The 14,410-nt window shown below is 48.3% G+C and overlaps 1 protein-coding gene across 2 annotated transcripts in view; it reads left to right on the forward strand.

The window, feature by feature from the left end:
• Positions 1 to 14,410, forward strand: part of LOC147112076 (cohesin subunit SA-2) — a 137,645-nt gene that overhangs the window by 58,114 nt on the left and 65,121 nt on the right. For both annotated transcript variants that reach the window (XM_085999588.1, XM_085999587.1), the window contains exons 8-12: positions 837 to 1,041; positions 2,545 to 2,687; positions 6,870 to 6,943; positions 9,010 to 9,133; positions 11,484 to 11,582. In XM_085999588.1, the coding sequence (XP_085855714.1) occupies positions 837 to 1,041; positions 2,545 to 2,687; positions 6,870 to 6,943; positions 9,010 to 9,133; positions 11,484 to 11,582 (645 nt within the window). The remainder of the gene's footprint in view (positions 1 to 836; positions 1,042 to 2,544; positions 2,688 to 6,869; positions 6,944 to 9,009; positions 9,134 to 11,483; positions 11,583 to 14,410) is intronic.

Raw genomic sequence — 14,410 nt, forward strand, 5'->3', positions numbered from 1 at the left:
CAGGCAGCATCTGTGGAGAGAGAAACAGTGTCAAGGTTTCAGGCTGAGGACCCAAGGGTCAAATCTAAAATCGCCCTTGTGGTTGAGCAGGAGTAAGCGTCGAAGCTGATGCATTTACTCGACCCGAAACATTGACTCTGTTTCTCTCTCTCCTCGATGCTGCCTGACCTGCTGAGTGTTTCCAGCACTTTCTGTTGTTATTTCAGATTTCCAGCATCCGCAGTATTTTGCTATTGTGTTAGGATGGATAGCTCCTTGTCGGCCGGCACGGACAAGATGGGCCGATGGCCTCCTTTTGTGCTGTAAATTTCTATGATTCTATGATTTTTCTCCTGGGTTGCAGCTTCCAGGAGATTAATCTTCAACTCCTGGAGATGCTAAGCACAACAACAACTTGCATTTATATAGCACCAAGGTGCTTCACAGGAGCGACCATCAAACAAAATTTGACCCTGAGCCACCGAAGGAGATATTAAGAAAGATGACCAAAAGCTTGTACAAAGAGGAGCGTCTTAAAGAAGGAGAGAGAGGGAGAGAGACGGAGAGGTTTAGGGAGGGAATTCCAGAGCTCAGGGACGAGGCAGCTGGAGGCACGGCCGCCAATGGTGGAGCGATGAAAATCGGGGATGCTCAAGAGGCCAGAATTGGAGGAGCGCAGAGGTCTCGGAGGGTTGTAGGAGGTCACGGAGATAGGGAGGGGCGAGGCCATGGAGGAATTTGAAAACAAGGATGATAATTTTAAAACTGAGGAGTTGCGAGCACAGGGCAATCTAGGAGAGTTGGCAACCCTAACTAGTTCACTAGTTGGTGATTATTTTCTCTGGTTCTCTTCACAGGACAGTGGGGATTACCCCCTTACAATGTCCGGACCCTATTGGAAGAAGTTCAAGTCTAATTTCTGCGAATTTCTCTCTGTGCTGATTCAGCACTGCCAGTATACTATCGTGCATGATGAGTACCTGATGGACACAGTGATCTCCCTGCTAACTGGACTGTCAGACTCCCAGGTGCGGGCCTTCCGACACACCAGCACGCTTGCAGGTGAGAATATTTCAATTTGCCGCAAACTTGGGAAATGCCTTGGATAGAAACATAAAAAAAAACATAGAAAAATAGGAGCAGGAGTCGGCCATTCGGCCCTTTGAGCCTGCTCCGCCATTTATTAATAATAATAATAATAATAATTCAACTTTATTGTCATTGTACAATGCACAAGTACATGAACAACGAAATGTGATCTTGCAAGCTCCCATGAGTCCAGTACAAATAACATTAACATTAAACGTAAATAGCACCGTCCTGGGAGAAGCAAAGCCGCTGCGTCTGTGCGCGCCGCCATTCCATTTCCACCATTCCTCCTGTCCGACAATCTTCAGCCCAACGCCCGGGCCTGCTCACCAGCCGCCCCTCCCGGGGCTCCTCCCGTGACCTTCTCACCAACCGCCCCTCCTCGGGGCTCCTTCCGTGACCTTCTGGCTATTGAGATAAGGTAGTTGTTGACCCTGAATAAATAACCTTATTGAAACAGAAGGTTAAGGGCTCCAACAGGCTGAACTTTTTGGAACGAAACAATGGTTCACCCTGGATAAGGTGTTCTAATTTACACTTTGCAAAGAAGCACATAAAGTAAGGAACATCTGCCCTCGTAAAGATGACATCAAGTAAGGAACACCTGCTGTCACACCGTTTTTTATATGGTAAACTTAGAACACCTCTAGATGAGTCTGGCTGAGCAGGCAGTAAAAATTGCAGAGGTCATCAGAAAAATAACTAGAGATAATTAGCTTGCATCAGCAGAAAACCTTAAAGGAAATACCACTGGAAAAGGGTATAAATATTGAACTCTCAAATGGGATAGTAGACTCGCTTTAATCAGGCAAAGCGATTCTCGGCTTCAGAGGCAGCTCTGTAGTCTACCACTCATTGTACCTCGGGGATCAAAGGTATTTGATTTTGGTGGATATCCTGTAGACTTTAAGAACTGTAAAACTGTAGCGAAGTTAAGATTTGAAAGTAAGATTCTCTGATAATAAGATTGTAAGCTTTCTTTTTTTGGAACTGTTAATGTTGCGATTGACTCACCAACTGCAAATAACATGTCGGTTCTTTAATAATCTATATAATAAATCAATACATTTTAAGAATTGTCTCACATAAGACTTCTGTATCAAAAACTCGCAAACTCAGTCTCTGTACACTCTTTGGTGAGGAGTTGCAGAATTCTGGGGGAGTTTTCCGGACCCTCATAATATCCGGAAGGTTACCGTCTAGCTAAACTTATTAAAAGTGCTATCTGGAGGACGGTAACATTTTCAGGTTGTTCCTTTCCTTTAGGGAGAGATAGTCCGGACCTTTAGACCCAATTAAGCGTCTTTAGGATTTGGCTACCTCAAACTTTAGTTGAAAGTGAACGTCTGAGAAATACGCCTGATCCGGGGTAGCCCTAAAGGGGCTAGGACTAGTAATTATCCCTTCAACATAAGGTTGTAACTGCATTTCCTAAAGCAAGTTTACCAGGATATTCATATCTTTCTCTTCTTCAAGCTATGAAACTAATGACGGCCTTAATCAACGTGTTTTTGAGTCTGAGAGTACAGCTACACAACTCTCAGCGACAGTGTGATGTTGAGATGATTGACAGAAGACCCAACAGGAAACTGGAAACATTCCTGCAGAAGAAAAAAGAGGTAAGCTGACTGCATTTAATCGTTTATTTTCCCTTCTCCACCCTCAAATAGCACAGTGCCCCCTCTAGTATTTAAAAAAAAAAAATATTCTCAAGCGGTGGGCGTCGATGGCAAGGCCGACATTTATTGGCCATCTCTAGTTGACCGCGGCAAGGTAGCAGTGGACCTTCTTATCAAACCACTGCAGTTCATGCGGGGAAGGTATTTTTGGTGAAGGTCTAGTATCCTGTTTGAAAACAGATGAAAGTCACCCTGTTATGGTCACCTGCCCCCCCCATGGCAGTGCTCAACTGGGATGATCTCGGCCAAGATGGCAGCTGGATGCTATAATCGATCAGCTTCCCTGGGTTAAGAAAGTTAAAAAATCCACCTGGGATTCTACTCCTGACTGTTATCCTGCACCTTGTGCCTGAAAGTGCATTTAAGCAGATAATTGGGTACAGTAGTGTAGTGATGATGTCACTGGACGAGTAATCCAGAGACCTGGACTAATAATTCAGAGAACATGGGGGTGATTTTCACTCGGAAGTCGGGAAGGAGGCGGGTGTACAACTTTCGGGGTTGTAGTCCCGCCTCCATTGAGATGCGGCCAATCCACGCGATTTTAACTTGATTGACCTTGTTGAGTCCGCCCAGCGGGCTCAGCCGGCCAATTAAGGGCCACCCAGCAACAGGTGACGTCACAGACTGAAATTTCATTTGTCAAGACGTTTTGACAGATGAAATATCAGCGTTTCACAGCTGTTTGAAGCTGTCAAACACTGACAGTCTTACTTCTAACCTGAGTCCTTCTACACAGACTCAGTTAGAAATCTCTCCGGCACAGAAAGCTGCAGGCTGTCACTTTTGACAGTTCGCAGCCGTTCTGCTTTCTGTGCCGGTGAGATGAGGGACTCCTGAAACCTAGAGGAAGGAAGGCTGAAAAGGTAAGTACAGGTAATTTAAACTTCTTTACACACTTTAGACACACCAAAACACACTTACCTTTGCACTCATGCACCCATCACTCACCTGAACACTGACATCTTGACCCCTCCAAGTCCTTCAACCCGACGGCCCAACTCCTCTAACTTGGCGTGGTTTGGAGCCGTCGGGAATCCCACACTTCAAGCTTTAAAATAGGGATTAGGCTAAATCCCGCCTCGGGTCGGCGGGTCCCAGTGCGGGGCGGGTACCCGCCTCCTTTGAAACTTACATGGAGGCGGGTTTGGGGCGGGATGGTGTCGGGACACCCGAATTCGGGACTTTAACCCCCCGCACGCCTCCAATCCCGACTCCATGGGTCAGTTAAAATCGAGGCCCATGAGTTCAAATTCAGCCATGGCAGTTTGAGAATTTGAAATCAGTTTATAAAAAAAAAAAATCTGGAAATTAAAAGAATGTCTAATTAAATGTGACAATGAAGCTGTTGGATTGTCGTGAAAACCCAACTGGTTCACTAATGCCCTTTTAGGGAAGGCAACCTGCCATCCTGGCCTGTATGTGACTCCAGTTCCACTCCAATGTGGTTGACTCTTAACTGAAGTGGCCTGGTGAGCCACTCAGTTGTATCAAATCGATGGAAAGAATGAATGAAAAAGTTCAAGAAGGTCCTCCATCACCTTCTCCGGGCAACTAGGAATGGGCAATAAATGCACCCTTGCCCATGACACCCACACCCCGAGAATGAATTGGCCTTTATTTCAAGGGGGTTGGAGTATAAAAGCAGGGAAGTCCTGCTACAACTGTACAGGGTATTGGTGAGACCACACCTTGAGTACTGCGTACAGTTTTGGTCTCCTTATTTAAGGAAGGATATACAGGAAACTCTCTTTTAACCGGCACCTAAATATCCGGAAATCTCTCTTAACCGGCAAAATTCAGGAGTAGGTTCAGGTAAGTTTTACTATAAGTGGCCGTGTAACCGGGGTTCCTGCACCCGTGGCCGTGCATCAGGGACTCCTGGATCTGTGGCCGTGTAACCAGGACTCCTGCACAAGTGCCGTGTAACCGGGGCTCCTGCACCTGTGGCCATGTACGGGGCTCTCGTACCTTGGTAACTATACCTCTCTGTAATCCGGACTTTTTGATCAACCGGCACCACGCCGGTCCCGTCGGTGCCGGATAATAAAGAGTTTCCTGTACTTGCATTGGAGGCAGTTCAGAGACGATTCACTAGGTTAATTCCAGAGATGAGGGGTTTGACTTATGAGGAAAGGTTGAGCAGGCTGGGCCTATACTCACTGGAATTTAGAAGAATGAGAGGTGATCTTATTGAAACATATAAGATACTGAGGGGGCTCGACAAGGTAGATGCAGAGAGGATGTTTCCCCTCGTGGGGGAATCTAGAACTCGGGGGCAGAGTCACAGAATAAAGGGTCGCCCTTTTAGAACTGAGATGAGGAGGAACTTCTTCTCTCAGAGGGTCGTAAATCTGTGGAATTCTCTGCCCCAGAGAGCTGTGGAGGCTGGGTCATTAAATACATTTCAAGTGGAGATAGACAAATTTTTGCAAGATAATGGAGTGAAGGGTTATGGGGAGCAGGCTGGGAAGTGGCTTTGAGCCCAAGATCAGCCATGATCTTATTGAATGGTGGAGCAGGCTCAAGGGGCCAAGTGGCCTATTTCTGCTCCTATTTCTTATGTTCTTATGAATTAAAATAAAGACCATTTGGTGAGGCTTGAGCTGATGTTGGGTGTGATGCCCTCTCTGGTTGAATGGCCTCAAACCTCTGCTGCCCGTGTCCTAACTCGCTCCAAGTCCCGTTCACCCATCACCCCTGTGCTCGCTGACCTACATTGGCTCCCGGTTAAGCAACGCCTCGATTAAAAAAATTCTCATCCTTGTTTTCAAATCCCTCCACGGCCTCGCCCCTCCTTATCTCCTCCAGCCCCACAACCCTCCGAGATCTCTGCACTCCTCTAATTCTGCCCTCTTGAGCATCCCCGATTTTAATCGCTCCATCATTGGCAGCTGTGCCTTCAGCTACCAAGGCCCTAAGCCCTGCCTAAACCTCGCTACCTCTCTTTCCTCCTTTAAGACGCTCCTTGAAACCTACCTCTTTGACCAAGCTTATGGCCATCTGCCCTAATTTCTCTTTGTGTGGCTCGGTGTCAAATTTTGTTTGATAAACGCTCCTGTGAAGCACCTTGGGACGTTTTACTACATTAAAGGTGCTATATAAATACAAGTTGTTGTTGGGTTGCCAGGGCCCAGGAACTGTTTGTCAGCAAAGTTCAGCATCTTTAAGAGAGGAGACGAGGAAAGGGATGAATAATGGGCCAGTAATTCCGGTCCCAACGCGCGAGTACGGACGGGGTACTCACGCGTGGGCCCGTTGGAAGTGCCGGATTTCAGCATGCACAGCGCATGTGCGGGAAACCGGCATTTCCTCCAAGTGGTTCAGAGGTCCAACGCGTGCGCGCAGGACTCTGTGTGCACGCGTTGAACTTCCTTCTTTTTGACAGGTTTGCCCGTGTGTAAGGGCCTGAACTTTTTAGAAATGTAAAAAGGAGGCGTAAGGACTTGATTCTTTAAGGTAAGTGGTCTATTATTTAAAATTATAACATTTTTTCCACAGCTTTATTGTTTTTAAGGACTTTACAGTAAGGTAAGTTTATTTTTAGACCTGATTTCTTAAAAAATTATTTTTTTCAAAAATTTGATTAATTGTTTAAAATAGTTTTTTTAAAGTTATTTATAGTTCATTTAATTAGTGGGATGTTTTTTTAAATTTTATTTAAAGTTTAAGTAGTGTTTTGGGCGCCCGTAGTTTTCATGAGTTTGACAGTTCTTACTATCAAACTCATGAATGAAGTTTCCCCTCCCCTGATTGGCTGCCCAGTGCTCACCTGATCCCAGCCGGCACATCGCACTAACTACGCCGCTGGATCAGGCAAGCACAGCGCGCCGACATCTGAACCGGGCCAGTGACAGGAATTCCAAGCAGTCCCAGGCTTCAGCTGTCGGCGCGCCGGGTAAGTGCACATCGGGGGCTTGCACGCGCGGCAAGCCCCCGATCCTAATTTCTGGGCCAACGAAAATAGGGTGAAAAAAGTCAACCAAGGCAAGGAAGCTCAAGTACGGAGCAGTTCCTGGACTCAGACTCGCAGCTTGTGACGAATTAGAATGAATATTTGTTGTAGTTTTTTCTTTTTAAGGGTGTAATGAGTAATAAATGCTTTGATGCCATTTCTTTCAGATTATAGAAAAGCGAGAAAATATTGAAAATCTGATGAATGCCATTTTCAAAGGAATCTTTCTCCACAGATATCGGTAACGTTACACCCACTCTACCTGGTTAAAAATGAATTTCCTGTTCCTGGAAGAAAAGTTACGTGTAGCTCTAGGAACCTTAGCCTTGATTTTTTCATTTCTGGTTATAACAGAAAAGCCATTAGCAGGTTTTAGACAGACTCACGTCCAAGTCTGCTGTTTGCACCCAGTATTCTGGAGTCAGCTCTTTGGCACAGCTTCAGGGTCAGATTTGAATGGGTGTAGGGAGTGCATTAGTCGTGGGAGCGGGAAACCTGGGTGGAAGAGAAATTTAAAGGGCCGGGTACGATTAAAGGAAGTGTCGCAATCGGGGGTGGGGGCAGAAATTCTAAAAGCCTTTGGGAGCGCCTTCATAGGCGTTATCACCCTTCATTGGGGACTAAAAAGAAACGTGCAAAAATGAAGGAATGGGAAACTCAAGGTGCAGGAGTCTGCAGGCAAGTGACGGAGCAGCCCAATGGGCGATTCCCTGTCTGATGGCTGTTATAGTGGAGTTGGTGCCCTCTGGAGGCAGTTATGAGGATGATGACTCTCTCTCTCTCTCTCTCTCTCTCTCTCTCTCTCTCTCACTCCACAGCACCATCCCCATTACGAACATACAACATTGATGGGCAGGAAAAGACCAGCTAGTCCGTCAAGCCTGCCCCACACGCAAGATGGCTGGAGAATCATGTTTAGGCACTGCCCCCTCCTTCTGCCCCACCGCCCACCCTCCCCACCCAGCCACATAACCTCCTGGGAGTGGCAAAGAAAAAGCACAGGGCCAATAAGGGAAAAGATACTCTGGAAAATTCCTCTCAGGCCCCCTCAGGCGATCGAAACCATTCCAGTTATTGATGTCACAGAAGCGGCCTGGCGTGAACCAGGCCTAAAAGAGCATGGAAAATTAACAATTAAAAAAAAAAAATGATAAAGAATGTTTCGTCTAATATAATTTGATGCCGACATGTCGGAATACATTGAACAATAAAAAGTTGTCCCTCTAGGTTGTCCTTCCCCTTGACATGCTCCCATTTGGGAAGCTCGGACTCCCTTTCCATCACTGTCGTAGAGAGGGCGCTCCCGGAGAACTCTCCGCAGTCTCCGGGGAAATATGTCGGGCTGGAGCACAGCCGGCAGATTGTTTTGAAGGATGCTGCGGCGACTGATGGCGTTTAATCCTCAGTGTTGCCTTTGCGCCTGGAAAATTTTCCGTCACACGGAGAAATGACATTTTTGTAGCATTATAACCGAGGAGCTCGGAGAGCAGAATAAATAATTCCAAATCACTATTTTTTTTCAAACTGCGGAAACAGAACATATGGAAGGGGTAACTCTTGTGCACGTGTGTAGACGTAGTTTAACTTTATTGTTATACTCTTTGGGGGGGGAAAATTCGGTTGCTTTGCGCCTCCCGTTAGCGCCCAGGCTAAGTTAGCGCCCCAAAGGGGGCGCGACTCAATTTCTCCCCCTTTAAGTTTAGATGTTTTTTTCAAATACTCTCCCTGCCTCTCCTGAGAGCACTGGCTCTTCCTGGGGTACTGCTCCACCAGCAGTTCTCTGGAGCCTTGTCCAATGGTCACTCCTCGTGGAGGCACCCAGATGGCGGGGAATTGTCAAACTATTTGACTGCATGAGGTATCACAACTGAACCCAATGCTTGCCCTTGCCTTCCATCCATCCATACGCAAGGGGTCACTGGGAGAGGTCATCAGGAATGGATCCGTGGCTCTGTTTATTTCCCCCTTTCTCACTAACCTGGTGTTGCTGAGTAGCACCCTATGTAGGTGAGTTCAGTACAGCCCAGGGGTCTCATTTGAGTAGCTGGACCCGGAGAACACTGCATTATTGTGTGTAATGGTGGTCCAAACAAGATGAACCCTTGATGATTCGAAGTCGAGGACTAACTCCCATGAGTTTGTAACAAAGAGGGTTGACTGTATATCTGTCTAGCTATCTATCTTTCCATCTATCTATCTATAATATATATAATATACATATATATTAAATTTTGGGTTGAAGTGTTTAAGAGATACATAACCCTGGTGTAGTCATTCATCGGAAATATAATTCCCATTTTTCTCCAGCGATGCATTACCTGAGATCAGAGCTATTTGTATTGAAGAAATAGGAGTCTGGATGAAAACCTGCAGCGATCGCTTCCTGACTGACAGCTACTTGAAATATGTAGGATGGACTTTGCATGACAAAGTGAGTCAAGCTGCAATATTCAGCGTTCCTTTCTCCCTCTTAGTTGGACGCTGATTAATTTCCCCTTCTGCGATGCCGCCTGAGCAGCACTTTTTGAATGCTATTAAGTACTAATCCGAGTGTTCTGTTAATGCCGTGCTGTAATGAGGTAGATCCACCCAAAGTGGCAGGATGGAGTGCCAGTCTGCCATTTGGCGAGTTCCCGTTCGTGGTCGCTCTGTGTGGTTCATGCGCTGAGCAAAGGCTAATCACACCGTAGGATATTAGCGCTCGAACAGTCATCTGTCTCTGCTATTTCAGTGCAGGTACGAGCCTGTTTTAAATAAGCGGGTGAACACCGTTGGAAAGTTTTCAGAGTTTGTCGACCAGCATCCTACAGCTTAAGTTCAGGGCCCCAAGTCTCCCCATCAGCGAGGTTGTCTTCATCAGGCTTCCCCTGCATGCCTCCCTGCTCCCTATTACGGGTGTCATCCCTCTCAATGTGGGGGCTCTGTGACCTGGGAGGAAGGCTCACAAAAGGAGGAGGAAAGAAAAAGGATAAAAAGAGAATATGCATGGCTAAACATTTGTGCGATTAATTGATGGGAACTCGCCAATAGCATTTAAGAGGCTCTTTATAGCGATGAGTAATATCAAGAGACACATCTTCTGAAAGCTTGCTCACTGTGTTAAGATGCTATAATGAGAGGGAATTCACTTATAATAAACCACTCCAAGCAGCAACACATCACAGATTGTGTACTCTACTATATAGAAGATACAGCTGTGAAGATACTTGTTCCAATGTATAACTATATATAAAAAGTATGCAACAATAATCAATCTTGTACATAGGTGTGGAGGGGAGGAACATAAAGGGTAATCCTTTGAAAAAGTCTTTTGTAAATATGCAAATGATAATGAAAGCCCCAGAAGTGAGTGTTTGGCAGTGTTCCTCCCAGGTCTCTACTATTTTCTTTGAAACAGAGGAGGCTGAGGGGAGAATTAATTGAGGTGTATAACATTATGAGGGGTCCAGATAGAGTGGATAGAAAGGACCGATTTCCCCTAGCAGAAGGGTCAATAACCAGGGGCATAGATTTAAAGTAATTGGTAGAAGGATTAGAGAGGAGTTGAGAACCTTTTTCACCCAGAGGGTGGTGGGGGTCTGGAACTCACTGCCTGAAAGGGTGGTAGAGGCAGAAACCCTCGTCACATTTAAAAAGCACTTGGATATGCTCTTGAAGTGCTGTAACCTACAGGACTACAGACCAAGAGCTGGAAAGTGGGATGAGGCTGGGTAGCTCTTTTTCAGCCGGCACAGACACGATGGGCCAAATGGCCTCCTTCTGTGCCATAAATTTCTATCAGTACTAACTGACGTAATAAAACTCACTACGCACTTGGTTTGAGAATAAAGCAAGGCTTTAATCAACTTGTTTCAGAACATGGAGGTCTAGTTGTACTTCACTAGTTCCTGTCTTACAAAATGTCCCTGAGCAAGCTGGGCCCACGCCCGAGTATTTATACTCCTTGGACGGCGCCACCAGCTGGCCGTCCAGTGTTATTTCATGAGTAGTTTCTTTATGATGATGAGATTTATAACACTAACCATCTACTTCAAGCACTGACGCCGCACTAACACTCAGTGCTACAGAGGAGGGATGGGCATTGGTGGGCAGCCTCTTCAGCTCAATTCCTGATCTGAGCTAAATTGAGCTGCGAGGTGCCAGGTGGCGGGTACAGTGCCACCCTCCAGACACCCCCAAGCATGATGGGCTAGGAGAGGTGTCTGAATGGTCAGGAGTTAGCTGGGGATGGGATCCAGGGAGCAGGAGCTGGATCTCATGGCAGGGATGAGCTTTGAGAGCGTGGGGGGTGTGTGATCATGGAAGGGATTGGGAGAGATACTATTGAATAACAGGGCGCGGAGGCAGGGAAGTGGTTGGAATCGAGGTGAGAAAAGAAGGGGAAGGTGGTGGTGAATTTGCGCAAGAGCTGGGCAGAGGGAGAGAGTAGTGGGGTTGGAGGAAGGCAGAGGGGCGTGAGTGGCAAAGGAGAAGAGGAAGTCTTCGGAAATAGCCTCAATGGTGATGGAGATTTTGCAGGTGGAGATCCCATAAGAGCTGACGAGTTTTAGGCTGTGGATGTAAGTGGCAGAGTTCATGTGAAGGGTGAGTTTGAGTGAGGACCGGAGGGGAGAGAAATTGGTGGAGGAGCGGCAAGGGGTGTTTCGGCATATGTTGAAGTCATCAAAGATGAGGAGCAGGAAACATCACTGACGTTCAGTTAATCTAAATTATATTGAACAGAAAATGTACTTTGGCTTTTTTTTTCTTCTAACATCAGAGTTCATTTTTTATTTTTGAAGCAAAGTGATGTAAGATTGAAATGCCTGATTGGATTACTGGGCCTGTACTCTGACAAAGAGCATTGTTCAAAGATGGATCTTTTCACCTGTCGCTTCAAGGTGAGTCAAATGTTTACTGTTCTAGCGGCGTCCGAGGAGGCGGCTGGACTGTGCATGGCCGGCGGGGTTTGGTACGGGGAGGCGGGGTTTGGTACGGGGAGGCGGCTGGACTGTGCGCGGCCGGCGGGGTTTGGTACGGGGAGGCAGCTGGACTGTGCGTGGCCAGCGGTGTTTGGTACAGGGAGGCGGCTGGACTGTGCGCGGCCGGCGGGGTTTGGTACGGGGAGGCGGCTGGACTGTGCGTGACCGGCAGGGTTTGGTATGGGGAGGCGGCTGGACTGTGCGCGGCCGGCAGGGTTTGGTACAGGGAGGCGGCTGGACTGTGCGCGGCCGGCAGGGTTTGGTACAGGGAGGTGGCTGGACTGTGTGCGGCCGGCGGGGTTTGGTACGGGGAGGTGGCTGGACTGTGCGCGGCCGGCAGGGTTTGGTACGGGGAGGCGGCTGGACTGTGCGCGGCCGGCAGGGTTTGGTACGGGGAGGCGGCTCCAGAATCAGGGTTGCCAACTCTGATTGGACAAATTCCTGGAGATTTCATCACATGACCTCCCGCCTCATCTGGTCAAACAGCCTCTTTTCGCAGCTCCAACTTAACAACTAATAATAAACAAAAAGTGTTCAAAGAAAATTTAAAAAATGAAACGCCCAATTTGATTTATCTCCTGTGTTGTTTGCAGCAGTGTCCAGGAGACTCCAGGAGGGTTGGCAACTCTGTACAGAATGGTGGCCATTTCTGCGGCCTAGGCTGGGTGTGGGCGCCAAGTAGAGGTTTAGCGTATGTGGGGCTGGGTGTTAGGAGATGGGTTGGTTTGCAAAAGAAAGAACACCAAACGAAAAGAAAGATAAGGCCAGGAGTGGAGTACAGGTGGGCCCGGAAGCAGTGTACAGGTGGGCCGAGGAGCAGAGTACAGGTGGGCCGGGGAGCAGAGTACAGGTGGGCCCAGGAGCGGAGTACAGGTGGGCCCAGGAGCGGAGTACAGGTGGGCCCGGGAGCGGAGTACAGGTGGGCCCGGGAGCGGAGTACAGGTGGGCCCGGGAGCGGAGTACAGGTGGGCCCGGGAGCGGAGTACAGGTGGGCCTGGGAGCGGAGTACAGGTGGGCCCGGGAGCAGAGTACAGGTGGGCCCAGGAGCAGAGTACAGGTGGGCCGGGAGCGGAGTACAGGTGGGCCGGGGAGCAGAGTAAAGGTGGGCCCAGGAGCAGAGTACAGGTGGGCCCGGGAGCAGAGTACAGGTGGGCCCGGGGAGCAGAGTACAGGTGGGCCGGGGAGGTGACGGGTAGAAAGACTAAGGGAGGGGACATCCTTACACCAATATTGCATCTCTTAGGCAATGAGTAAGGGCCATCTTTTATGATGTCCATTGAAGAATATTACCACAGTATGGAAGCCAATCATTTGTGACAACACCTTCACCAAAGCGTACGATAGCATGGGCCTTACACTAAACATCCGTAAGACAAAGGTCCTCTACCAACCTGCCCCCACCACACAGCACTGCTCCCCGATTATCCAAATGCACGACGAGGCCTTGGACAACGTGGACCACTTTCCATACCTCAGGAGCCTACTGTCAACAAGGGCAGACATCGATGACGAAGTCCAACACTGCCTTCAGTGTGCCAGTGCAGCCTTCGGTCGCCTGAGGAAGAGAGTGTTTGAAGACCAGGACCTCAAACCCAGCACCAAGCTCATGGTCTACAGAGCAGTAGTGATCCCCGCCCTCCTGTATGCTTCAGAGACATGAACCATGTACAGCAGGCACCTTAAAACACTGGAGAGGCACCACCAACGTTGCCTCCGCAAGATCCTGCAAATTCATTGGCAGGATAGGCGCACCAACGTCAGTATTCTCGCTCAGGCCAACATCCCCAGCATCGAAGCTCTGACCACGCTCAGATCAGCTCCGATGGATGGGCCACATCGTCCGCATGCCCGATACGAGACTCCAAAAACAAGCGCTCTACTCGGAGCTCCGACACGGCAAGAGAGCCCCAGGTGGGCAGAGGAAGCGCTTCAAGGACACCCTCAAAGTCTCCTTAAAAAAGTGCAACATCCCCACCGACACCTGGGAATCCCTGGCCCAAGACCGCACAAAGTGGAGGAGACGCATCCGGGAAGGCGCCGAACACCTCGAGTCTCTTCGCCGGGAGCAAGCAGAAGCCAAGTGCAGGCAGCGCAAGGAGCACACGTCAACCCAAACACCCCACCCACCCGCCCCTTCAACCACCGTCTGCCCCACCTGTGACAGAGATTGTAGGTCCCGCATTGGACTCAACAGTCACCTGCGAACTCATTTTTAGTGTGGAAGCAAGTCATCCTCGGTTCCGAGGGACTGCCTAAGAAGAAGAAGAGACCCTCACAGTCAGGGGCTGCCCGCCTCAACTATAAAAATTACTCCACCCCCACAGTTTGGTCAGGGGTCTGGGTTGCCTGACATTGGCAGACCTTTGACCTGCTCCGCCTTACTTCCGCTGGTGGAGCGGGCCCATCGGAATTTCGGACCCTTTGAAACGGGAAAGCCCATCCTCGTCACTTTTTCAATCAAACTGCTTCTTCAGCCTGTACAAGCCTATAGGCCAGGGTTGCTCAAACGGCAGACTGCCGAACACATTAGTGCATGGAGAAGATTAATGGTTGGTCTCTAAGTATGAGCCGCACATGATCATACGGTCTAAATATATTAAAGAAATAATCAATATTTATATATTAGATTGTGCAGTGTTATTAAATTATCATTTGAGCATTAAATCATTGTTAATATAATCACTTGACTGTGGAGGCCAAGATCACTGACATTTTTAGTAAGAGGACCTCAGTCTAATTGAGTACCC

This window comes from Somniosus microcephalus, chromosome 10, assembly GCF_052327205.1.
Source record: "Somniosus microcephalus isolate GS21.2 chromosome 10, FLI_Smic_1.0, whole genome shotgun sequence".
NCBI classification, from domain to species: domain Eukaryota; kingdom Metazoa; phylum Chordata; class Chondrichthyes; order Squaliformes; family Somniosidae; genus Somniosus; species Somniosus microcephalus.